General features: G+C 36.9%; 2 protein-coding genes across 3 annotated transcripts; both read left to right on the top strand.

The window, feature by feature from the left end:
* Positions 1 to 1,444: 1,444 nt before the first annotated feature.
* On the top strand, positions 1,445 to 11,711 carry LOC148159965 (thromboxane A2 receptor-like). Its single transcript, XM_088005039.1, has 3 exons — positions 1,445 to 1,620; positions 8,332 to 9,190; positions 10,501 to 11,711. The coding sequence occupies exons 2-3, from the start codon at positions 8,399 to 8,401 to the stop codon at positions 10,843 to 10,845; spliced, it is 1,137 nt and encodes a 378-aa protein (XP_087861165.1). The 5' UTR covers positions 1,445 to 1,620; positions 8,332 to 8,398; the 3' UTR covers positions 10,846 to 11,711.
* A 3,963-nt stretch (positions 11,712 to 15,674) lies between these two features.
* On the top strand, positions 15,675 to 27,133 carry tbxa2r (thromboxane A2 receptor). 2 transcript variants are annotated; one of them, XM_088005037.1, is made up of 3 exons: positions 15,675 to 15,953; positions 23,451 to 24,303; positions 24,747 to 25,903. In XM_088005037.1, exons 2-3 carry the CDS (start codon positions 23,512 to 23,514, stop codon positions 25,014 to 25,016), a joined length of 1,062 nt encoding a protein of 353 aa, XP_087861163.1. In that variant the 5' UTR covers positions 15,675 to 15,953; positions 23,451 to 23,511; the 3' UTR covers positions 25,017 to 25,903. The 2 variants fall into 2 exon arrangements, with proteins under 2 accessions (XP_087861163.1, XP_087861162.1); XM_088005036.1 differs by lacking the exon at positions 24,747 to 25,903 and adding an exon at positions 25,923 to 27,133 and having other exon boundaries at positions 15,682 to 15,953.
* Positions 27,134 to 27,692: the final 559 nt, after the last annotated feature.

Here is a 27,692-nt window from a genome sequence, read left to right as displayed (position 1 = left end):
GAAAGATAGTTTCAATATATTTATATATATTTAAAAACACAAATATACTAAGTAATACAACATACAGTGAGTCAAAAATGGAAAATTATAGTTTAGGATCTACGCATGCGCAGTTTGATCCAAAAATTATGCCCCGCCTCTTCCGTGACAACTCTCACACATTCAAAAAAAGTCTCGCTCTCACACATTCAAAAAGAGTTTCGCTCTCACACATTCAAAAAAAGTCTCGCTCTCACACATTCAAAAAACGAGTCTTAGTACTGTGTGTTCAACTTTAGTCTTGTGTATGTGAGAGATAAACGTCTGTGTGTGTGTGTGTGCGAGCTGGTAGCAGTGTATGTGTGCGAGACAGTTAACGTTTGTGAATGTGCGAGCTGTTAGTGTATGTGTGCGAGACAGTTAACGTTTGTGAATGTGCGAGCTGGTAGCAGTGTATGTGTGCGAGACAGTTAACGTTTGTGAATGTGCGAGCTGTTAGTGTATGTGTGCGAGACAGTTAACGTTTGTGAATGTGCGAGCTGTTAGTGTATGTGTGCGAGACAGTTAACGTTTGTGAATGTGCGAGCTTGGTAGCAGTGTATGTGTGCGAGAAAGTTAACGTTTGTGTGTGTGTGACATTTTAGTATTTTTTTTAGTGTGCGTGGCTATTTTTTTGGAGTGTGCGAGAGTTTCTGGTAGTGTGTGAGAGACGAAACGTAATTTTTTGGAGTGTGCGAGAGTTTCTGGTAGTGTGTGAGAGACGAAACGTAATTTTTTGGAGTATGCGAGGCTACTTTTTTGGAGTGTGCGAGAGTTTCTGGTAGTGTGTGAGAGACGAAACGTAATTTTTGGAGTGTGCGAGAGTTTCTGGTAGTGTGTGAGAGACGAAACGTAATTTTTTGGAGTATGCGAGGCTACTTTTTTGGAGTGTGCGAGAGTTTCTGGTAGTGTGTGAGAGACAAAACGTAATTTTTTGGAGTATGCGAGGCTACTTTTTTGGAGTGTGCGAGAGTTTCTGGTAGTGTGTGAGAGACAAAACGTAATTTTTTGGAGTATGCGAGGCTACTTTTTTGGAGTGTGCGAGAGTTTCTGGTAGTGTGTGAGAGACAAAACGTAATTTTTTGGAGTATGCGAGGCTACTTTTTTGGAGTGTGCGAGAGTTTCTGGTAGTGTGTGAGAGACAAAACGTAATTTTTTTGAGTATGCGAGGCTACTTTTTTTGAGTGTGCGAGAGTTTCTGGTAGTGTGTGAGAGACAAAACGTAATTTTTGGAGTGTGCGAGAGTTTCTGGTAGTGTGTGAGAGACGAAACGTAATTTTTTTGAGTATGCGAGGCTACTTTTTTGGAGTATGCGAGACTTTTTGGTAGTGTGTGAGAGACAAAACGTAAATTTTGTCCTAAACGGCCCCTCATAGAAATGTAACTTACAATTCCTGCTTCAACATATCTTCACAGATGTCTGAGAATGACGTAAGAGCACACTTTTTATTTCAGTTGTGTTTCTCGGTGTGCTGGAAAAGAAGTCAGTGAGAACTCCTCTGGTCATTTTTTTGTGCCATCATATTTTTGTCTCTTATCTGTGCATAACGGACAAATTTTTAGTTGTCCGTCCAGGAAGATATATTCAGTGTCAGCAGTTAGGTAAGTTTCATTTCAACCACAAGCTTTCCTTCTCAAATCACTGGCACACAAGACAGCAGACACACAAGACAGCAGACATAATGATCATGCTACTTGACAGGTCTGTTCATGTATTTGCTCATTTTTAGTGGCAATGTATAAATCTAACTTGTTGATTTACACTAGAATCAAGTTGTGTTCTACATGCAACAACATCTCTTTGAAGCTTAACCCTGTAACTTAAACAATATTGATATGAGTTTATATATATTTACATATATATTCTCAAAGTAATTTTCATTTTTGGAGATGAGTCCTGACATCCATCTCTTCAGAGCTGGTGTCCCGTAACTTTTAGATGTGTCTCTGCTTCAACACTCCTGAGTCAAATAATGAGCTCTGACGGTGAATGGCAGCAGGGAGTTTGAGTCATTTCCTCAGCTTTGATTGAATTAAAGTCGTCACATTACGCAACATTCTAATGTGAAGGTAAGGATTACAAAAGCAAAACTGAAGACATGTTGAATGTTATTTATCAGAAGCATCCAGAGAAATAAGTAGCATCTTAACATAAGCTATGCTACTGAATAAATTGAGCTGCCCCCTTTTCTTTGTTGTCTTGGCGAATTGAGAGGATTGGTAGCCTGATGTTGAGAAACGATTGCTAATAATAACTCAATATTTGGCCATCACAGACTGAACGGCTTAGTTCACTTCCTCCACTGCCATTGCTAAAGCCACAAACAGACTACAATTCTCAAACAGCGCAGAACTTAGATGTCATTGTTCACATATTCTTCTGTTCACTGATTTGCCCGGTAGAAAATCTACGGGGGAATCCAAGTGAAGGGGGCGACGCCCAGGCTAAGCTGTAAGCGAGGTTTGGACGGAGTGGATTAGTGCAGGAAGGCAATGGTGAGCCGAGAGGTTTGGGTACAACGTTGCAAATTTTATTTTTTTTTAATAGGTTTAAAGTGCTTTATCTAAAATTGCAACAAATAACATCTGCTTTTCTGCTTCAAACATGCTGTGAATGTTTGTTGAAACATGTTCTGTGGGTTCAGATCAAAACTTGTGGTAGGAACATAATTATAGGTGGTGATGCTTTAAGCTGCATAAAAAATCCGGTGTTGCCAGCTGAAATGACACAGTGACTGCTTCTTACTCTCTGAAACAGCTTAGGCAGCGTAACATCAACTGTGACATCTGAAAAGAAGTTGGAAGTATTCCATCGAAACATGTCAGGCATGTCTGAAGAGGTATAGAAAATAGCTGTCCAACAAAAGAACCTTTAAGGTTCTTCTAATTATTGTCTTGCACTGACAATAACTTCCCACAAATAATATTTTTTATTTTATAAAATTGCATGAATTACAGCAGCCCTCAATACAATGGAATACAATTACAACACATTTCAATTTAATTTTTTGTCCTATGGTTTAAATGTGGATGACAATATAAAATCTGCATTCATTTTGCTGACTGAATTGCAATAAGTATCAAACATGGCCACATTAATGAAATGGCATGGTGAATACCATGTGTCTGTGTTGACAAAGCAGTGAATTTGTGAGATTTGCTGATATGGCTGTTGCTTTGCCAGAAAATGATTTACTATGAGTCACATTGCAGCTGAAAGGGAATAAATATTTAAATGCATTCTTATGAGACTCCGTTGCAGTGACAAAAAGACGACCATGTTGTATGCTCATAATAAATGCTATGGAGAAATGCTGTTTGGTGAATTAATATAAAACATCATCCAGAAATTCAAGCCCTCCACATGTTCACTACATCTTATTCCAAGACCTCTTGTAAAGTCCTACATTTTAGCTCTTCTTTTGGTTATTTCTGCCATTATCCCCTCCTCTCTTTTAGCTTCATTTCACTAATAAGAGTCTTCATGAACTATTCTTTTCTGGTTTCTGCCCTGGTTATACAATCTGCTCGCCTGGGATTCACTAATGTCATAGTTTTAGGTCTGGTTTCTCATTCTACTCGATTTGAGTGCGGCCTTTTACATCGTCTCCCACAGTATTCTCCCTCATAGGCTTTTATCCATTGGCATTAACCACACACCCTTTGACTGGTTTCAATCATATCTTTCAGGCCATTCTCAGTTCATCCAACCAAAATCCTTCTGATCCCACTCTTCCCCTGGTTTGCCTCAAACTTACTTAAGTGATAAAGTGTCATGAGTGTCATGGGCACAAAATCCACCCTATCTAAAGTCAACAATTTCAATTTGTATAATGACAGCTCATTGGTTTCTCCCTGCCTTTAGGTGAAAAGCGGGTGTCATAAAAATGATCAGAGCTGCATCCTTCTTTCTTTGTAACATCAACCAATTGCGTTATTCCCTTTGCCCATGTTTCGCCTCCATCCTGGTCCACAGTCTTGCAACTTCTTGAATTGATAATTGTAACTCCCTTTGGTCTCTCTCACTAATCCCTCCAGAACCTCAAAGAGCCCAGAATTCAGCTGCCCATAGCATTACTAAAATCCTCTTATTTTCAAACATCACCCCTGTTCAACAACAACTTCACTGGCTTCCGGTCATATACAGAATCCAATTTAAAATGTTGCTGTACACCTTCCAAGCCATCCACAGCTTCTCCCCTTCCTGTCTGATCTCCTGTACATCATCACTCATTTACAATGTTTTTTGTTTTTTTGTTCTTTTTTTTCACCTCACCGTTCCCTTTGTATACAGCCTTAAGAGAGGTAAGCTAAAAATGTAAAATTTAATACAGGAAGGATTTCAGGCTAAAAGTCCTACGTGAAAAGCTGAGAAAATCTCCCTAAATGTTTTCAAAGGGTTAGTCTGAGTGCACTAATACTATAATTTATTTTTTTTAGAATTACCATGAGGTCACAGGAGTAAGTCCATATTAAATAGTTTGCATAATTAATATGTAAACTATACAAAAGAACTTGAACTGATGTTTACGAACTTTGTTGTGAAATTAGTAGACGTTTCAGACTAGTCTGTGGTTGAACAATGGATCCAATTTCCAGCTTACAGTGACAAGGACAGAAATTGGCAGACGAGATCACAGGGAGGGTTACATGGCAGAGGACGAGTTAATTCACAGCATTCTGGTGAGTTCAGCTTAATGCTTTGAATATTCAAAAACACCTTCCTTATTATCATCATAAGCCCACAGAAGAAAGTGCTGTATGTTCAGACAGAAACAGTGGGATGCACATTGTGGGACTCCAGCCAAAAAAACCAAAACAATGATCCTCAAAGTTCACAAGTTCAGTAAGAGGTCATTTTTGTGTTGACTTCAGCAAAGATTGCAAACATGTTCTACTGGTTGCTAAAAACCAGTAGACTAGTGATTATGCTCAATTTGAATTGTTTTATTTTATTTTACCCTTATTCAACCAGAAAAGTCCCTTTAAAATAAGGTTACACAACAATTACAATTAGTTATACGATCAAAATGCTATGGATGTTTCAACTAGGTTGTTAATTACCCACAAACCCACATTTTGTTGTAGATACTTTCTAAAGAAACCAAGGAGGGACTTTTTCAGAGATGAATTCTAACTCTACACAGGGGTGCGATTGTATGATTTTAATTTACATAGTTATTATAACCGTAATTTGCATAGGTTCAGAAAAACAGTCCCAGGTTTCACGCACACATTTTTACAACATAGACATATCAGAACAGCTTTCTATTTGCATAGCACCAGCTCTTCCATCCATTTTTGTTTGTGGGAATATCACATAAAAATGTTGAAATGTGATATCAAAATACAAAATAAAACGTGTCTGTGTTAAAAAGTTGAGCAACTATGGAACACGTCTGTGTGTCACAATAGCTGTAATTTTATTTTTTGTTGTTTGTTTTAGCTGTTATTTCACCAACATGACAGTAAAATATCAAAATATCTGAATTCATTTTTTCTCAAATTCTCTGTATTCGATAATTAACGAACCAGGCTGTATTGTACTAAATCGATTGTGCTCTGGATTTACAAAATAAAAATGGTCACAAATTATAGCAAAACTATACAATTTAAAACGGATACTTAATAGTTAGCACTATGGAGGGAAGGTCAAAACACATAGTAGGTACAACATTTCAAGTGAAGATTGCAGTTGAAACTAAATGAACTCTAACAACCATTGTAAGCTGATAATGACATCCAGCTGTACCATGGTATGCGACAGCAGCAGAAAACCCACTTGTGTCTGGCCTTCTAGATGCTTCAGCGTGCTGTTTTTAATCTAAGCTTCACTCTGCAGGCCATCTGTTTTGTCTCCCTCCCCCCACCTAAAAAGCATCACTCACATACCAAGCGGATGAAGTCTTAAGGTTTACTTAAGTGTGATAAAGTGCAGCGATCCGGACACCCACATTTCATTCAACATCCAACAAGCTTTTATCAGTCACTCAGGCAGGAGAAAAGGGGATGCGGGCTTAAAGTCACTCAATAAAGTTAACGCATCCACTGTTGTACTCCCATGCTGTATTTACAGATCTGTACCCTGCTTTTGCTTTGTCCTTATGAACATTTTTTCTGATTTATACGTACTGATAGTAAAAACCTGCTTGGGGACAGTTTTTTTTTTTTTTTTTTTTCTGAGCTCGTAATCTTAACTTTTTTTACTGCCCTACTTCTCTTGAATGAAGCAAATAAATAGATCACTATTGATGATATTAGAAGAAGCACAGACATAAATGAGAAAAATAAAGGAAATAATGATATAAAAAAAAACATGTATTTACAGACTTTCATGAATTTTATTGGAATTTCCTGTGATGAAACCGTGGCTTGGATTTGTAGTCAGCCCTCCAAGCTAATGTGATGCTAAAACACCTTTTATCATCACACATACTGTTTTGTATGTAGGCGAAAAAGTTTTTTTTTTTTTTTGCATCATCTGGTTGGACCACCCTCTTCCACAAGTTTGCAGTGCCCTCTACACGGCTAGAGGCAAACTTCTTCTTTCAACAATTACTTTGATCCTGCTGCTTTTCCTCCCAGTTTAGACTAGATTAGTTCTCTTCTTCTAGTCTGTTAGCTTTGGTGTGAAGTCATTCTTTGGTAGGTTTACAGTTGAGCTGTAACACATCAACATTCGGATGACAAACTGAAAAGTGCTGTGTTATATGATCTACAGTAAGTATATTATTTTATAATCTAACCCTGCTTTGAACTTCTCAACAATTTTAGCTCAAACTTGTCTGCTGTGTTCCTTGATCTTCAAAAGGTTCCACGTTTGCAAAAGGTCTAATAAACCTCTATGGTCTTTACTGAACAGCCGGATTTCTATTTTAGCAGCTCCTTTAAATTAGTGAACTTTGTTTACTAATTTGATTACGCTGGAGGTAATTGGTTTCACCGGGATGTATTTAGTGCAAGGGTAAATTCATAGTTTTTTTTTTCTTCTTTCAATGAAAAGCTTTGAAAACACTGTATCCTTTCATTCAATTTCACATCCTATTATGCTATTATCATTATCCACAAATAGAGAGAATATAAAACAGTGGTGAACCTTCACAGGAATGATTGGTCAAGTAGTCACTTCCAGAGCACATTAACAACCAACATTCAAACAAGTTGCTGGTAAAATTATGCTTCATTTATTTTTATTTTTTTTCGGCGATTTGCATCATGAATGTACGACTTGTTGTTGAATTCTGCTCTCTACCAGAAAATCCTCGACAGAGATTGTCTGGACATTAGTTTGCTGCTTTAATGTCAAAGTGAATTTGGCATATATAGCAGGAGAAAGATCTGAAGCACACCAGCAAATTAATCTTTTTAAAAGCTTTTATGGCAGCGATGGCCTTTATTTGCAGCTTTCAGACAGAAAATGGGCAGAGAGAGAAGGGGAGAAGACATGCAGCAAAAGTTCCAAGGTTGAGAATCAAACCCAGGATGGCTCCATTGAAGACTAATTGCCTCCATATGTGATGCGCCTGCTCTAGCTCTTTACCATGCACCATGAGCAAGTTCAATTGTGAATGACTCCTTCCCCTCCAAAAAAATAAAAACACAGGTGAGGAGTGGTCTTGTCTAAGACATGATGCGATACAACATTAAGCACACCACCCAGGAACCCTCAGATGTGTTTGCATTCTGCAGAGAAGAGTGAAAAAGAAAACTTCACCCTCATGTCAAGACTCATTGCCAGTTATTATTTTCTTGATGACTATTGTTGTGACTAAGGACTTTTTCACATGGACCAGCTGCTTTGGATGTTATTTGTTGTTGTTTGTTTTCTGTTATTAGATAAAATTGTTCTTTTCTGCACTGTTCTGGAATTGCAGTCTGTCTATAGGGTTGTAGTTTTGCAATGGCACCTGAGGACATGAAAAAAGTCATTCAGTCCATGTTGGACATCCTTCCAAATATTGTTCAGTTCAAATCAGAACAAGAGGAATGTATAAGCATTTTATTACTCGAAAATCTGACATGTCATGGCCCTACACCCCATGGGTTTGTTTACTGCACATCATCGAACGCTACGGTACACGTCCCACTCAAATCTTAGCGACTAGGTAAAATGTAAAACTTCAACAGAGTCCAGACTCTCTGTACAGAGCAAAGGTTAGAACAAGGGGTTCGTTTTTACAAAAAGAGCAACAAATATCCTACCAAAAAGTATGCTTGTAGAGTGGTTGTGACTTTTGTGTTAATTATTTATCAATTTATCAACTACAATTTAAGTAAAGTCTTGAATTAATACTTTCATTTTCATTTGTTTAGGTAAATGAAGTGATTCCTGGAAGCTTGTACTATCTCTACATCGCTGAGTGATCAGAATTTCCATCTGATGAGCATCATGATTGACTCAAGCCACGCCCCATCCTGCTATAACAACACCACCACTTCATATAAATATAATCCTGACAGCAAAAACGTTAGCTACTCAGCCACCGCCACCACTTTCGGCCTCATCTCTAATCTAATTGCCTTTATTGTCCTCATCAAATCCTTTAGACAGACAGAAAATCATTCTCCTTCTTTCTTCCTCATCTTCCTGGGTGGTCTTGTAGTCACTGACTTCATGGGTCTGCTGGTCTCTGGCTCCTTCGTGATTTCATTTCATGCTACACGTATTGACTGGACAGAGTTAGACCCTACATGCCACTTTTGCAACTTCATGGGTATGTCCCTGGTCTTCTATGGATTGTCGCCTCTGCTACTTGGTGCCACCATGGCCACCCAGCGCTTTATTGGCATCAACCATCCATTTGCAAGTTCCTCCAGAATGACCAAGAGAGGGACTATTTCCATGGTGCTGATGGTGTGGTTCATCGCTGGAAGCATATCGTTGCTGCCACAAGCAGGCTTTGGTAGTTACCACATTCAGACTCCTGGCTCCTGGTGTTTCCTCAGCATGACCCCCAAAACAAGTGACTGGACTTTTGCTCTGCTTTTCTCCCTGGTTGGACTGATCAGCATTGCAACGTCAATTTTGCTGAATACTGTGAGTGTGGTGACCCTGCTCAAGGTTTACTGTGGAGCAGAGAGGAGACAGCGTAGCAGAGACCACGAAGCGGAAATGATGCTGCAGCTTATACTGATCATGACCATTTCCACGGTTTGCTGGTGCCCCTTGCTGGTAAGATGTTTTCTTCTTTCCTCCTTTCTTTTAGAATGACCCTCTCTGTGTATTTTCATGACTGCTGTTTTTTTGGGATTAATTCAATATTTACAAAGTCTTAGCATAAGAGATTCACGTATTAAATGTGAAACAAAATGGCTGCAAATTTATTTTAGTATAAGGTTGCTTCTACAAAGAGGAGGATTTGACTTAAACTGTAAGTCTTCTGTCCTCTTTTTCCATCTCACTACTACAGATGTTTAAACCCTAATAAGGCATCAAGTCAAGCTCTTTTTCTCTGTATTCTTTTCTATGCTTCATTTGCTTGTCGCAATGTAGCCCCTTGACAAGTGAATCTGAGAGCAATTTGGTTTTATCTTGCATCACAGGTTCCTTTAATCCCTAATTTGACTTAGCACTTTCCAGGTTGTCAGAAGGAATGAAACCATGCCTTTAAAGGAAATGCACATTATGTGAACCATTACAACATACTGTATGTTCAGTGCGGCAACTCATCCCACTTCACAATCTTTTAGACTCTACTGTGAGAAAAATGTCACTAAAACTATGAAATAACAACCACATTGTGAAACAGCACCAAGTTTTGACCAAAATCAACTCACTACTAATTGTCTAGATCAGATAGAGAATATTAATAATGAACATATACAATACTGCAGTGGCCTGGACAGGTGGCTGATGGACTGGGGACTTGTGTAGACAATAGATGAATATATGTACTTATAAAGTATTTGTCAATCTGCTTGCAAAGACTCCTCATTTCATTGGCTTTTAGTAATTTTCCAAGACATTATGTGAAAATGTCCAAATTCCCTTTATTTAAATCCCATGTGTGTTGGAGCATGTACTGTTATGCAGTCATGTCTAACCCTAATTATGTAACATCCCGGCTGAATGTTAAACAGAAAATATAAAACACCTGTAGTCTATTTGTCATGTGAAAAGAAGCTTTTTGTAGCATGGCTTGTTGCTACTGGAGAATTTGAGCATAACATTAATAAAGCAATGCTTCATAAAATGCAACAATTTACTTAAAGTAGGTGAGGTTAACTGTTTTACTGTTGTCCCTACCCCACAGGGAACATGACACAGTTAGCATATAACTCACATATAATTATTTTTCAGGATTTGAGTGTATTTGTAATATTAACCAATTACATCCTTTTTCCTCTTTTTTTCAACTTTTCCAACTCTTAATAATTTTCTATTTTTATCCTTTATTTTTTATCTTCTAATTAATCTTATTTTCCATCAGCTGACCTTTCTTTTCAATGTTATACCCAAACCAACTATTCTACAATCTTTAGGTCTTCATTGCCGATAAAGCCATTGCCAGTACTGGTTTTGAGGGCGACAAGCTGCATTGCTTGATAAAACTTGCAGCCTGGAACCAAATCCTAGATCCGTGGGTATACATCTTGTTTCGCCGGTCAGTTTTGAGGAGAGTGAACCCTAATGCTGATTGGTCCCGGACCTCCATCATTTCTTTGTCTTCATCTATACGTGACAACGTCCATCGATCCGCACGGACTTCACTGGGAAGCAACCTGCGCGTGGATGTCCCAGAGGATCCTGAAAAATCAAATGTGATGCCCCCCTCTCCAACAACATCATCCTCACCTTCTCCATGTTTGATTGGATCAGAGTCATAATTACAGCAGAGTCTGCTCTGCTGTTGTTTTTCATGATGAATGTGATGAAATTAACTTGCATGGTTGCACAAACAATGTGACGCAACTATCTCCTTACGGCTCTGTGTGTATTTCAGATGTCTGATATCATTATTCTTTTACTGTATGAGCTTAATACAAAGACTAAGAAGCATTTACTTGTGTACAAATATATAACTTATATTCAAAAAATATACTTCAACTGACATCATATGTAAAGCTAAGAATGAGATGTGTAAGCTGGCATTTTTCAGTTTTTCCTTGTGGATTTGGTATATTTTATAAGCAGCTAATACGTTGCTTATTATGACATAAATATGTTGTAATATTATGCGTAAAAAGAATTGTATGCAGTTTGAGAATTACATGTTTCAATATCAAAACATAAGAGTGGTCATTAAGGAAGCTTTTCTGATCTTTACAGATCAACAAAAGCAACTTCCTTAATATTTTCTCCTGTTTCTTATCTATCCGCCCATCCATCCATCCACATCTGCTGATTGCAGGGTCACAGAGGAGATGATGGTGGTGGTTGGACTGCTGCCAATCTCCAGTAGTCATTTGGCGAGAGGTGAGGTCCTGTACATGCATTTTATTATGAAGAAAAAAATAACAGATGTAGGACCCAAAGCAGAGTCCACCATACGCTGAATATGTTTATAAAAATGAGCTAATGTGATCGACAGTATTACCTTCTGCTTTGTGACATGTTTTTGTGACTTTAGTGAAAGTGAAAAAAGAAACATTTCAATTTCTTGTCTTATTCAGTGATGATGTGTAATTTAACAATGTGATAGTAATGTGCTTTTTATTCATTACACGAAACATTAAACGTATTTAAAAATGTGGTTTGTCTTTTGTTCTTCAGTGTTATTCTGCCTTAAAAAGACATTATTCTGCCTTAACTTCTGCTTCTCAGTGTTGGTGTGCAGTTCTGATCAAAGTGTAAAGAACTATCTTAGAGATAAAAGTACTATTAGGGACACATTTGTAATGCTAACAATTACATCGCTACATGAGTATTAGCTTTTTACAAATAATTAAGTTTGCACCAATGACTTTGACTAAAGGCCTCAAATTCTAGATTTTGGCAAAATATTTGGATCTTGTTGAATCAATAATTGTATCAGAATTTTCATTCATCAGTTGCATTAAAAATATGAAAAAGAAATTTGATTCAGCTTAATGCCATGGCTGAAATAGTAGCTTAAAATATAGTAATTAGACTTACAAACTCATAGAACAAACTGGTTAGAAAAAAGGTTGGTGGATTTAGTTCTTTTTTCTTTTCTTTTTTTTTTAATCAAGGATTGGATACAGGGAAAACATTTAAAAATGGCACCAATTTTCATTTCCAGATCTTAAAAATTTTATTATTTATTAATGTTACTATGTAATGAAATCTCTAAATGTCAACCTTTATTACCGGAAAATAAATTACATATATATTTAACATAGAATAGTTCAAGGTCAAAATAAGCAATTTTTTTATCAACAAATACAGTTCCAATATAAACTGTATTCCTAAAAAGTGACAAAAGTACAGAGCAGCCTGGGCTGATGAACGATTGGTCATTTTTAGTGTTTTGCCATATAATTAAACTTTGAAAAGCACTTTCACCGTTGCCAAGCTAAATAAATAAATAAAACAAATTGTAATGTTTTTTTTGTTTTTTTTTTTGTTCTTGACTATCAAACGCTTTCACACCCATTTATGACTTCAATAATTCTTTTAGTTGCCTCATTCATTTAGCTGGAAATATTCCCATTGGTATTATATGTTTCCCATAAGTTGGAGTAATATCTGAGGAGATACTTTATTTTCAATACCTTTTTAGTCACGTGCTACAGGAATGGTATACGTCCACCCCTGTTTTCTTGTAGGAAGAAAATAATTTGTAAACAGATCATTCATTGTGCTGCTCTTTTTTTATTTTGCCAAGCACATAGGCACATGTGCTGAAAACAATCCAGCATCAGCAGAAGCAGAACCACTCCTCAGACTGGAAACAGCCGTCTAGCCCACGCAACAAGAAACCAAGGACCTAACACTTTCCTCTCAGAATAGTTCAATTACAATTTGGGAAACGGAAAATGTGTAACCTTTCCTCATTGACCTTCAACACATCACTGCCTACCTTTGAAGTTACTCAAAAACATTTGTGTTTTGTTGTGCCCTGCAGGTTTCAACTGGGGAATTTTGGCATGCTGCTGTTTTTTTAACTTCTTAGATTCCCAGGTTGTTTGTAGATGTCTACTATCTCATTTTTAAGTATTTTTTATGATGGTCCATTTGTGTTAGAGGGAGGGGCCTTAACCTTTTGTAAGCTCTGATCTTGATATAAACATAAAAATGTGAATGCACATGAAGTAGAGAGGAATTTCAAAGTACTTCTGAGTTTTCTGTGTTGCATTTATTTTAGTTACAGTGATGATCCTCTGGGGGCACATTTAAAAGCCCAAAGGAAGATTGTTGAATTTATGATGATCCTTGTGATTACGTTGGAAAATGCCAAAAAAATCAACCAAGCATTAATAAAACAACTATCTTCTTTTTGTGCAACTGGATTTATCAATAAACAGAGATAATATTCTCAACGGCATTAATATCTAAATTCTGCCATTTTTAACATCTCCAATGGCTCCCCAAACATCAAACAAAAACACATCAGGAAAAGCAAAATCTCCCAGAACAGAATCCAGAGCCTCAGCAAAGTCATCAGGGTTCTTCTTGTCCTTGCCTGCTTCCACTATGGTGGTGGCTGCAGAGAAAAGTTGTGAGGTTAAAGCTAATATCAAGTAGTGTATATATGGTTCACCAACAAATGCAAATCGGCAATAAAACATACAGCTGAATAATGAACCATGCATTTGCACTGCAGGATTTTGTAAAATGAAATGTATTTAATAGGTGCAATGAAAACATCTAATTTTGCTTTGTGCCCTTTGGATCAGGACATCACAAGAGACACAAGAATTAAACAGGTCAGTAAACATTTGTTTTCCACAGTATGAGGACAGATTTCGACAGATTTCCAAGCATCTGACTTTCATTTGAGTCTCATGAGGTTCAGCTTTATGTGTTTGAGCCAGGATTGGACTTGAATGCAAGTGGCAACAGGGACAGTGATCATCTTAAGAACTTTAACTGTTGCAAATATTTTTGTTGTCCTATTGATTGATTGGTTTTCATGGATAATCACCAGCCTTAATATGGCTGACCTGTATTCTGCTTGTATCATCTTAAACAATGACCTGATTGACAGTGAATGTGAACACAGTTCGAACTTCAGAACTCTGACGTATTTGCAGATGAACTCTGATTACAGAGTTCATTTGCAAATACATTATAATATACGAAATTGTTTGACCAAACTCATGTAGCAAATACAATGCTACCTCATAAAATGTATATAACCTTCTGATTTTGAAGACATTAATGAATAAATCTCTGACATATTTTTTCTTGTGTGATTGCAACATTTAGCAATTGGAAAAATGTTCCTAATTCTAATTGACTTCAAACAAGAGATGTTCAGTCTGATTTAACTTTAACTTTAACTTTAAAGAGGAAAAAAAGTGATGTGTATTTTTTTCTTGTATATCGTTCTTGTTTGTCCACTTTGATGACTGTTAACTGGTGACCCCAACTATGAAGCTGCTTCACTGTTTGTACTTGAACTTGCAATGCTAATACGTCATGTCCTTTTTATTGTGTGAACAGCTTTTACAACATGTCAAATTCAAGGTTAAAAACGTGAAAGCAATGTAAATGGACAAGAAAGTGCTAATATAATTTGCCAAAAAAAAAAAGACAAAAATAACTTGCTCCCAGTGGACACACTTGCATACAAATACAAAGTGTGGTGGTTCTTTAAGATTTCCAGGCATCTTAAAAACCTGGCAATGCACATTACACTAAGCACACAAACCATGATTTCTTGGTTTATATTTTAAACCATTGAGGTGTAATAAACATTATTGGTCTTTACTGAACAGCTGGATTTCTATTTTAAATTTGTGAACTTTGTTTACTATTTCGATTACTCTGGAGATAATTGGTTTCACTGGGATGTATTTAGTGCAAGGGTAAAAGAGGCTGAACACAAATTCATGTTTTTTTCTTTTCTTCTTTGAATGGAAAGCTTTGCAAACACTGTATCCTTTCATTCAATTTCACAATCCTATTATGCTATTCTGTTGGACTACATCAAGAAAGCAAATCAGGAACTATTAACAAGAATTCTGGAATAACGTTAAAGTAATTCTTGTTTGCACTTTGTTCTTTCAAACCTCTCATGTTAACTCCACTGGATAAGACCCAGAGTAGACTTTGACATGGTCTGTGTTGTTCCACTGCCTGCATTATTTCTATGCCCTTATCAGGAAGGATTGCAGACACTTGGTGTCATGCCAGCCAATCTGGTTTCAGTCCTCTGTTTATAGGTGCACTTTACACATTGTCGGGAAAGACATGGTGACTTATTTATTTTTTTGCTGTGAATTTTGTGATTCTTGGCATTCCTTTAGTAGCTTTTCAAATAGAGACAAAAGGAACATTTGTTTTCTCTTTTTGACCCCATTTGACAGTTACTGCCTCCCATTTCTCATTTACTGCTAAATATTCTGTAGGTTTTCTTTGCCGAGGTGATAAAATGTTCCCTTTTACAAACACTGACACATGTAGAGAACTAGGAATTTTAACAATGGCAAGTGAGAAATGTTTCCTCCCCTACATGAACTTTCCTGTCTATAATGCCAGAGCCCTTCCCCTTTGTTTTCCGGGGAGGAGTGGTGCAAGTTAAAGGAAATGTAGCCAGAATGAGACAGATGAGTATCTTAGCTGCGGCAGGAGTGAACACAGCCCGCAAAAGGAAGTGAAGATGATTCTGAATAACTGTTGATGCCCTGCAGTGTTGCTGCATTTTCAGATCAGTCATCACTTGAGACTTTTCACAAGCTACAGGCCATTTGACTCTTTTCTGTGGGCACTGTTTGAATTACTGTAAACAGTCATAGAAGAGCATAGGAATGATTCGGATAGCGGAGTAAAAACTTCCCTGAGCATTCTGGAGACCACGTTTGTTATGGTAAGTCTCTTTTCTAGTATTTAATATGTTTGTTTATGTGCTTTTCAAAAGAACAGAACCCTAAATTGTTTGAATTTTCCTTTGAGCATGTGTGCTTATACCAAGATGTGTTCAGTCCTATTTTATCCTTTACTTTCATTTTGTTGTTGTCAGTAGCCACAGGTAGAGGAAATGTGAGAAAAACACTGAACACATTTGACTGTATGTCAGAATAACAAACCCACGCTCTTCCTCTTTGTATAGTTTGTTTTTAGTTAGATTCATATGATGTTTTAGTATTAAAGCAAGCAGCAGAACAAGCAAGAATACCGCCTGATTACATAACCTGTACATTCTTAGACATTTCATGCATGCCGTCACAAGTGAAATGTCTGAAATCTTCTGAGGGGTTGGTCATGTAGATTTTAGTTGATATATTTTGGATCATCCTTTCATCATTCCTGTTTGAACAGGGTAGGTACAAGACAAGATAAGCAATGAAGTCAGACTTTTGGGTTGATATCGCTGATTATGCTTAACAACACAATGTAAAAGTGGCTACCATGGTAAATCAATCCTGTAATTTAAAGCAAATGATGATTGTGCAGACGCAAACAGATTTTCACGCTGAAGTTTGAAAAACAAACAAAAAATGTCTAACTGCCGTTTACAGCCTTTATAGACATCTAACTCTTGTCTTACAGAGTGAATATGAAAAATTGTATTATATTATATTTTTAACATTTATTATATAAATTGTATTATATATTAATACAATTTATATATTATAATATATTATATATTATAATATATGGGTCCCAAAAGGGACAAGGGTTCACCTGTACCCTTGTCCCTTTTGGATAAGGAACTAATGCATAATGGGCAGAAGGGATGTCTTGAGAATTTGTTTACATTCTCATTTTACTGACTATGTTTTGTTTCTTGTTATTTTGCAAAGTGTGAAAAATCAATTAAATAAATAAAGACATTGTGAGAAAATATGTATTGCCTGTGGTTGCAGACCATTTGACCTGAAGCACAATATGTTTGATGATTAGTTTTCCCATACTGATTCTCAAACGCAATGTTGGTCTGGACATTGGCAATGGGCTCTTTGCACCTAAGGCGTTGACGTCACATCTCCAGGAGCTAATGCGGCTCACTTTTTTCCGCTTTGAGTTACCATGACTGGTAGAAAAGACTAAGTCGTATTTCAGATGCAAAAAAACAATACTATTAACATTGTTGTCTTCCTAATATAATGGGCTTTTAAGTTTTCGTTAATTTCCAAGCGATCCTGAATTAAGAAGTTGGCTTGTAAATATCTGTCGCTACCAGCTAAGGCCGCACAGCAAAGTTTGCAGCCTTCACTTCAGTCCGGACCAGCCTAAAACTACCGGAGATACGGATGGTAAATAAAGGAGCCTCCCTGAGTTATTTCCATGGAATCACTTCTATATTCAGCCTGAAAGAGTTTATGGGAACGAGAGAGCAGACCAGAGCCAGACAGCCGAGCAATTGATCCGCTTGTACATACTGCTGTAAACACCGTCCTGAGCTCTTCACAAGAAACATGCAAAGGTAATAAAACGAAATAACACAGAGACATGAAGCAACACGGTCATATTTTTCTAAAAGCAGCAACTTTGAACCTGAACAGCTGAACCAGATCTCTGACACCAGAGCTGCGCTACTGTTAAGCTATGAGGCTTGTTGAGCTTCGTCAGGCTTCGGAAGTAAAAAGACCGAACCGTAACTTCCCCGTTAGTCTGTGACACTAACGACAATAAACACACATAATATACTTGAAAATTAGATAAATACATTGTCTGTTAGAATGTTTAGATACTTAAATAGCACATTTTACAAGAACAATGTCCGAGAATATTGCCTACTAGCATAAGCTAACGTTAATGTTAGCCACAAAGTTTAAGTAAAACTCACCTTCGTGTCAGTGAATGCATAACGAGGCGAACATCTTAAAACCTTTCTCCAGCTGACTTGTTGGGGCTTCGGATCGATGTACAAACCTTGGCCAAGCCCTGAAAGCACCTATTGTAAATGATATTTGTATTGGATCGGAAACAATCGAGCCGCTTTACCCCGAACGCGGAAGCTGAGGTGCAAAGAGCCCATGACCACTTCCTATTAACGGCAGTTTCGAAAGCATTGCTTTTCTTTTTGTGTTGTACCAAAATGTATGAGCAAAAGAGGGCAAGGCTTGACTTCGTGAAAAGATCCTAAGCTCAACTTGAGGAGTTTTAATTTTTCTAGATGGATAAAACTTTTATACAATGCAAATAACCATATTGTTACTTTCAAATGCTATGAATGTTGTTCATCACTGGAGTCAAACTGTTGGAAACCAACAGAATTTTGCTTTCTAACAGTTTGGCATGCAGCCTTTTGTCAGACGCACACTTTAAGTCCCTGTTTGATACTTGATACTGTAGAACATACAAAGATCAAAATGTGCATCATATTTCATGTGGTTTTGAGGCTATTTTACAAATCACAAAAATGATTACACTTTAACTTTGTAGCCATCATAATCTTTCAAGTTTTCAGGAGCAAAGAAGTCCCTGAACTGTCTGTTGTGTTCCTTGGTTTTCATGATGCTGTTAGTTCATGACTGATCTTTCACAAACCTCTGAGGTGTTCATAGAGCAACTGTATTTATTCTAAGGTCAAATTGCACATATGTGGACTATGATGCAGATCTCTAGTTCAGCTATCTGTCAGTTTTACAACCATGTGCTTATTTGGTTTGGCCTGACACATAAAATCAAAATTTATACTTGAAATACAGGTTTGCATTCATGGTGGTCGGGGTGAATATGTCTGCAAAACACTGCAAACCAAGTAGTATTCATACCAACACAAACTCTCTACATATAACAGTTACATCCTCCTTGATTAAGATACAACTGACCCTAAGTGCTGATTTTTGTTTGTTTTTCTGTCAACAATACAAGATAAGTTTCCTCTGTGGTTGACCTTGTCCCACTTTCAAGTATGCAAGCTGAACAATAGCTTTCGGGAAAGTGAATGGGGTTAAGACAAAGGTTTGTGCGGCATGTTATTGGAAACTAACAGACAAAATTGACAGACTTGGAAGAAAAAGACAAATACAAATAAAAACAATTTGTTTCCACACAAATGCATTCCAGTGATTAGAAATGCTCATAAATAGCATGTTTTTCAAAGTGTTTGACCATCCATTGATTACAGCCTTTTTAATTTGTTAGACACTTAAAGCGACTTCCTGTTTAAGATAGTGTTGCATTAGTGGAATTTGTTTGCAAGGTAGTCTTTTCACAAAGATGTTCATATGAAATGCTGCGAATTTTGCAAAAAAAAAAGTTTTTTAAATCCTGGGAAAAGTCTGTCATACTCCTATACGCATCTGTTTTAGTTATACATTTGTAAATGTTTTTTGTCTTTGTGTTTTTAGAGCAGTATTTTCATGGACAGTTTCTGAACACTTGCGGATTGTCAAACATTTGTCAAACATTTTCATCAATAGTTATGCCTTAATTCCTCACAGTTCAAGATTTATTGCTTTCGGTTGCATGAGCCTGAGGGGTTGGTCATGTAGATTTTAGTTGATATATTTTGGATCATCCTTTCATCATTCCTGTTTGAACAGGGTAGGTACAAGACAAGATAAGCAATGAAGTCAGACTTTTGACTTCATTGTCTGACTTTACAAGTTTTTTATGTGATAAAACCAATGTGATAAAATGGTTTTATCACATTTTGCCTTTCATGTGTGTGTCACATTTAGTGATGCACGGTCCTGGATCTTTAACAGTTTATCTTGCTTTAAAAAACATTGTGTAAAGAAATAATGATAATATATTTACTTTAAATGTGTGTCTAAATCCCACATATAGATGGACTTGTCCACTTTTGGTTTGGGCATTAGTAACCTGACGAAGTGTATTTAGTGGGTTTTCAGCATTCTGACAGACTGTACACACACGGGAACATGAGTGTTTGAGCTGTCGTCCCGGATCAGACTCACTGGGCTAAAGTCATGCACTATCAGACTTAGAGACTGTTTTTTTGTTTGTTTGTTTGTTTGTTTGTTTTATTTTTTACAATACTGCAATAGGTCTGATCAGTTTCATTAAATCGTGTAATGTTTAGTGATATATAAAGTGCTCTGATTTATGACAGCACTATTTATTCACTTCTTTCTCTATGGAACTTGCATCGGTCACTAGATGAGCTTCATTGTCCTTCTGCCGCATTTTATGTTGGTGCAATGCCAAATGCTATTATTAAATTGTGAGATTGTTTTAAAAGATTTCCTTCCCATGTTTATTTTTGTGTTATCAATATCTTCAAAATGCATGAAAAACAAATTCAAAGCATATAACCTTACTACTGTATTTGTGTGCATTTACCCTGAAGAATAATATTTGCTTAAAGCTAAACTTTCCTTGAAGACAGTCTCTTCAATTACACAATGAGAAAGCTCATGCTGAGTCACTTGGGGCAACATTTTAGGCAAATTCTGTGTCTCTGTATAAATTTCCTGTTTCTCTGTCTCCCCACCATCAGAACTGTATTTCCTGTCAGGATGTGGTATCTTTCCCTTTCTACTTTAGCTATCAATGTCCTCAAAATTCATGAAAAACAAATACTTTGCACAGAGCAAATAACCTTACTTCTTTATTTATATGCATTTACCCTGAAGAACAATATTTGCTTAAAGCTAAAATTTCCTTGAGGACAGTCTCTTCAAGGGAACAATGAGAAAGTTCATGCTGGGTCACTTGGGACAACATTTTAGGCAAATTATGTGACTCTGTATAAATGTCATGTTTCTCTGTTTCCCAACCATCAGAAATTTATTTCTTGTCAGGATATGGTATCTTTCCCACTGTATTTTAGTTAAACTGTTATTTTCCTCATTTTTGACCCCTTCTGCTACTGTTACACGTTACTGTTCTATGATGTACAAGCTATGTGTAAGATGCTGTCCCAGTTTGCTAACTCTAAAATTCCTGAAACAATGTTTACCCCACTGCCAGTTCTAAGTAATAAAATAGCTATTCATGTTTTCAGATTGCACCCAGGTCTGGCATAAAAAGAAACACTGTTTCGAATATTACTGATTCGTAATATTTGCATTTGGGATAAATTTGTTTAGTGTGCCTACGGTGTAAACTCGTTCAAAGCCTGTTTCATCATCTGATTAATTCCTTCCTCCTGCACCAGATGATTTTATCTTTGCAATACAAGAGAGCTGTTATGTATAGATGTTGGGGGGGAATGTGGAAGTGCATAAATTATTTACCCAGAATCAGCCTTATGTGGGAATGTATAAATGATTTACCCGGGAGCAGCCTTACAATTTATGAACTGTGATGGACAATGTTTTTCAAATCATTTTTTGGAAACGCTAGCATAGATCACGCTCTAAATTTAAGCAATGGTGAAATAAGCATATTTTCCAAATGGATGGTTGAAAGAAGTAAACAATTTGGCAGAGCTTCATTTATTAGATTTTCTTGAAACTTTGCAAAAGTTACAGCAGCTGCTGCTCCAGCTTCTGTAAATCAATAAGTGTACAACTTTACTGTTGCACACTTTTTTGTTGTCACTAATTGTAAATAGTCTGTCTATTGCTCAAACCTGCACATGTTGCACATTCCTCTGGAGTGGAGATTTTTTTTACATAGCTACACAGTCTTTATGTTGAAATTTTTCCCTTTGCTGTACATTATTTTAGTTTCTGTCTTTTTGTGAGTCCATTTGCTGTTAGTGCCTGTCATTTAGCTGTCGTTGTACAGAAATGTTCCCATTATGGGACAATATAGGATATCTCTATGCTATTCCATTCTAATCTATTCTGTTCTACATACTCCTGTTTCTGTTTCTGTTTTTGTTTTTATTTTTGTTTTTGCGTTTTCTCAACACTTGAATGTTTCAGATAATCCAACAAATATTATTAGACAAAGATTGTCTGAGTTGCCTACCTTTCACGTGAGAATTTAACTTATTGCAGAGGGAAAAAGCAGTCCAAATCAAGCTGGCCCTGTGTGAAAAAGCAATCCACCTCCTTAAATCATTCATTAACTGGAGTACATTACATTTTGGACGGCTAATTTTAATTACACATCCAACACCAAAGCTTTTAAACACAAAATAAATTAAATAGAACATGTCTGACATCATGAAAATAGGCTAAAAAATGTGCATAGTAATTTTTACAAAGTCATTTCTATAGCTTTGATACTCTAGAAAACTACAGTGAGTCATTATTCACAAATAGAGAACATGAAACAGTGGTGAACCTTCACAGGAATGATTGGTCAAGTAGTCCCGTCAAGAGCACATTGACGACCAACATTCAAACAAGTTGCTGGTAAAATTATGCTTCATTTTTTTCTTCTTTGTTGATTTGCATCATGAATGTACGACTTGTTGTTGAATTCTGCTCTCTACCAGAAAATCCTGGACAGAGATTGTCTGGACATTAGTTTGCTGCTTTAATGTCAAAGTGAATTTGGCATATATAGCAGGAGAAAGATCTGAAGCACACCAGCAAATTAATCTTTTTAAAAGCTTTTATGGCAGCGATGGCCTTTATTTGCAGCTTTCAGACAGAAAATGGGCAGAGAGAGAAGGGGAGAAGACATGCAGCAAAAGTTCTAAGGTTGAGAATCAAACCCAGGATGGCTCCATTGAAGACTAATTGCCTCCATATGTGATGCGCCTGCTCTAGCTCTTTACCATGCACCATGAGCAAGTTCAATTGTGAATGACTCCTTCCCCTCCAAAAAAATAAAAACACAGGTGAGGAGTGGTCTTGTCTAAGGCATGATGAGATACAACATTAAGCACACCACCCAGGAACCCTCAGATGTGTTTGCATTCTGCAGAGAAGAGTGAAAAAGAAAACTTCACCCTCATGTCAAGACTCATTGCCAGTTATTATTTTCTTGATGACTATTGTTGTGACTAAGGACTTTTTCACATGGACCAGCTGCTTTGGATGTTATTTATTGTTGTTTGTTTTCTGTTATTAGATAAAATTGTTCTTTTCTACACTGTTGTGGAATTGCAGTCTGTCTATAGGGTTGTAGTTTTGCAATGGCACCTGAGGACATGAAAAAAGTCATTCAATCCATGTTGGACATCCTTCCAAATATTGTGCGGTTCAAATCAGAACAAGAGGAATGTATAAGCATTTTATTACTCGAAAATCTGACATGTCATGGCCCTACACCCCATGGGTTTGTTTACTGCACATACAATTCTGGGTAAATGTCATCGAACGCTACGTTACACATCCCATCCAAATCTTAGCAATTGGGTAAAATGTAAAACTTCAACAGAGTCCAGACTCTCTTGGTAGAACAAGGGGTTCTATTTTACAGAAAGAACAATAAATATCCTACCGAAAAGTATGCTTGTAGAGTGGTTGTGACTTTTGTGCTAATTATCTATCAACTACAGTTTAAGTAAAGCATTGAATTAATACTTTCATTTTCATTTGTTTAGGTGAATGAAGTGATTCCTGGAAGTGATTCCTACATCGCTGAGTGATCGGAATTTCCATCTGATGTGCATCATGAATAACTCAAGCCACGCCCCATCCTGCTACGACAACACCAGCGCTCCATATAGATATATTCCTGGCATTAACAACGTTAGCTACTCAGCCACCTTCAGTGCTTTGGGCCTCATCTCTAATCTAATTGCCTTTATTGTCCTCATCAAATCCTTTAGACAGACAAAAAATCATTCTCGCTCTTTCTTCCTCATCTTCCTGGGTGGTCTTGTAGTCACTGACTTCATGGGTCTGCTGGTCACTGGCTCCTTCGTGATTTCTTTTTACGCTACACATGTTGACTGGCGAGAGTTTGACCCTACATGCCACTTTTGCAACTTCATGGGTATGTCTATGGTCTTCTATGGATTGTCGCCTCTGCTACTTGGTGCCACCATGGCCACCCAGCGCTTTATTGGCATCAACCATCCATTTGCAAGTTCCTCCAGAATGACCAAGAGAGGGACTATTTCCATGATGCTGATGGTGTGGTTCATCGCTGGAAGCATATCGTTGCTGCCACAAGCAGGCTTTGGTAGTTACCACATTCAGACTCCTGGCTCCTGGTGTTTCCTCAGCATGACCCCCAAAACAAGTGACTGGAGTTTTGCTCTGCTTTTCTCCCTGGTTGGACTGATCAGCATTGCAACGTCAATTTTGCTGAACACTGTGAGTGTGGTGACCCTGCTCAAGGTTTACTGTGGAGCAGAGAGGAGACAGCGTAGCAGAGACCACGAAGCGGAAATGATGCTGCAGCTTATACTGATCATGACCATTTCCACGGTTTGCTGGTGCCCCTTGCTGGTAAGATGTTTTCTTCTTTCCTCCTTTCTTTTAGAATGACCCTCTCTGTGTATTTTCATGACTGCTGTTTTTTTGGGATTAATTCAATATTTACAAAGTCTTAGCATAAGAGATTCTGGTTCAATTTATTTTAATTTCAATTTTTTTATTTACAAAATCAACACACTACTAACTATCTAGATCAGATAGAGAATATTAATAATGAACATATACAATACTGCGGCGACCTGGACAGGTGGTTGATAGACTGGGGACCTGTGTAGACAATGGATGAATATATGTACTTATAAAGTATTTGTCAATTTGCTTTCAAAGGCTCCTCATTTTGTCGGCTTTTAGTAATTTTCCAAGACATGATGTGAAAATGTCCAAATTCCCTTTATGTTGGAACATGTACTGTTATGCAGTCATGTCTAACCCTAATTATGTAACATCCCACGCAGATTTATATTCTGATGAGTTCACTGAATCTCCCTGCAAGTGATGACATGCTTTTGTTCTTCATTCGAATTGCCACCTGGAATCAGATACTTGATCCCTGGATTTACATCATGATAAAAGTGTGCAAATTAAGGCGAGTAACAAATTACATGTATCGAAATGTGATGGCACAGCTGAAACACTCACTGTTCACCCCCTCATGTCCTAACTGTGAGCTACAGCATGCCTGCTACACCAGCATGTCAGTGCCATCTGTAAATAAAACCCTGTGATGCCAAACCACCATCCACGTCATTATCATGTAACTCACAACATGTTATAGTCTCATCATCTCATGTCCCATCATAATTTTATTGCAATTGACTCTCCATTCTGTCCCACTCAGATAAAGGTGCAGTATGTAACTTTTATAAACAATGTGGTGTTTCTATTAATATTTTTACATATTTGTTAGAACTGTCACTATGTCCTGACAATATAATATGAAACAATCTGTGATTATATATGCGTGCGTGTGTGTGTGTTATTATTTGTTTATTTCTCTTGTAAGCTTCTTTGAGTGTTTGAAAAAGTGCTATTATTATTATTATTATTTGGTTTGGTTTATAAGGATTTTTCCTTAATGTTTTGAACTGTAATTATTCTCTGCTGCTGTAAAAGCTGTTCTCAACAAACACCTTCTCTACACTTATCTAACGATTTGCATGCAACCATTTATAATGCAAAGATGTGGATCTGCACTTATCAACTGTTTGCATTGCTTAGACAAGAGCAGCATTCTAACGCCGGCTGAATGTTAAACAGAAAATATAAGACACCTGTAGTCTATTTGTCATGTGAAAAGAAGCTTTTTGTAGCATGGCTTGTTGCCACTGGAGAATTTGAGCATAACATTAATAAAGCAATGCTTCATAAAATGCAGCAATTTACTTAAAGTAAGTGAGGTTAGCTGTTTTACTGTTGTCCCTACCCCACAGGGAACATGACACAGTTAGCATATAACTCACATATAATTATTTTTCAGGATTTGAGTGTATTTGTATTATTAACCAATTACATCCTTTTTCCTCTTTTTTTTCAACTTTTCCAACTCTTACTAATTTTCTATTTTTATCCTTTATTTTTTATCTTCTAATTAATCTTATTTTCCATCTGCTGACCTTTCTTTTCAATGTTAGGTCTTCATTGCCCAGACAGCTGTTGCCAGGACCCATTTTAATGTGAAATATCTGCTTCTCTGGATACGCTTTGCAACCTGGAACCAAATCCTAGATCCGTGGGTATACATCTTGTTTCGCCGGTCAGTTTTGAGGAGAGTGAACCCTAATGCTGATTGGTCCCGGACCTCCATCATTTCTTTGTCTTCATCTATACGTGACAACGTCCATCGATTCGCACGGACTTCACTGGGAAGCAACCTGCGCGTGGATGTCCCAGAGGATCCTGAAAAATCAAATGTGATGCCCCCCTCTCCAACAACATCATCCTCACCTTCTCCATGTTTGATTGGATCAGAGTCATAATTACAGCAGAGTCTGCTCTGCTGTTGTTTTTCATGATGAATGTGATGAAATTAACTTGCATGGTTGCACAAACAATGTGAAGCAACTATCTCCTTACGGCTCTGTGTGTATTTCAGATGTCTGATATCGTTATTCTTTTACTATATGAGCTTACTACAAAGACTAAGAAGCATTTACTTGTGTACAAATATATAACTTATATACAAAAAATATACTTCAACTGACATCATATGTAAAGCTAAGAATGAGATGTGTAAGCTGGCATTTTTCAGTTTTTCCTTGTGGATTTGGTATATTTTATAAGCAGCTAATACGTTGCTTATTATGACATAAATATGTTGTGATATTATGCATAAAAAGAATTGTATGCAGTTTGAGAATTACATGTTTCAATATCAAAACATAAGAGTGGTCATTAAGGAAGCTTTTCTGATCTTTACAGATCAACAAAAGCAACTTCCTTAATATTTTCTCCTGTTTCTTATCTATCCGCCCATCCATCCATCCACATCTGCTGATTGCAGGGTCACAGAGGAGATGATGGTGGTGGTTGGACTGCTGCCAATCTCCAGTAGTCATTTGGCGAGAGGTGAGGTCCTGTACATGCATTTTATTATGAAGAAAAAAATAACAGATGTAGGACCCAAAGCAGAGACCACCATACGCTGAATATGTTTATAAAAATGAGCTAATGTGATCGACAGTATTACCTTCTGCTTTGTGACATGTTTTTGTGACTTTAGTGAAAGTGAAAAAAGAAACATTTCAATTTCTTGTCTTCTTCAGTGATAATGTGTAATTTAACAATGTGATAGTAATGTGCTTTTTATTCATTACACGAAACATTAAACGTATTTAAAAATGTGGTTTGTCTTTTGTTCTTCAGTGTTATTCTGCCTTAAAAAGACAATATTTTGCCTTAACTTCTGCTTCTCAGTGTTGGTGTGCAGTTCTGATCAAAGTGTAAAGAACTATCTTAGAGATAAAAGTACTATTAGGGACACATTTGTAATTCTAACAATTACATCGCTACATGAGTATTAGCTTTTTACAAATAATTAAGTTTGCACCAATGACTTTGACTAAAGGCCTCAAATTCTAGATTTTGGCAAAATATTTGGATCTTGTTGAATCAATAATTGTATCAGAATTTTCATTCATCAGTTGCATTAAAAATATGAAAAAGAAATTTGATTCAGCTTAATGCCATGGCTGAAATAGTAGCTTAAAATATAGTAATTAGACTTACAAACTCATAGAACAAACTGGTTAAAAAAAGGTTGGTGGATTTAGTTCTTTCTTCTTTTCTTTTTTCTTTTTAATCAAGGATTGGATACAGGGAAAACATTTAAAAATGGCAACAATTTTCATTTCCAGATCTTAAAAATGTAATTATTTATTAATGTTACTATGTAATGAAATCTC

The sequence above is a fragment of the Poecilia mexicana genome, unplaced genomic scaffold, assembly GCF_051168715.1.
Source record: "Poecilia mexicana isolate PSO_F unplaced genomic scaffold, ASM5116871v1 scaffold_4, whole genome shotgun sequence".
Classification (NCBI taxonomy): Eukaryota; Metazoa; Chordata; class Actinopteri; order Cyprinodontiformes; family Poeciliidae; genus Poecilia; species Poecilia mexicana.
This window is presented reverse-complemented; position numbering and strand designations above follow the sequence as displayed.

Bases quoted from the DNA above. Each gene is read 5' to 3' on its own strand.
- LOC148159965 (XM_088005039.1), top strand. From the start codon at position 8,399: ATGAGCATCATGATTGACTCAAGCCACGCCCCATCCTGCTATAACAAC. The intron at 9,191-10,500 runs GTAAGATGTTTT...TACAATCTTTAG, and splicing joins TTTGCTGGTGCCCCTTGCTG to GTCTTCATTGCCGATAAAGC.
- tbxa2r (XM_088005036.1), top strand. From the start codon at position 23,512: ATGTGCATCATGAATAACTCAAGCCACGCCCCATCCTGCTACGACAAC. The intron at 24,304-25,922 runs GTAAGATGTTTT...TTTCAATGTTAG, and splicing joins TTTGCTGGTGCCCCTTGCTG to GTCTTCATTGCCCAGACAGC.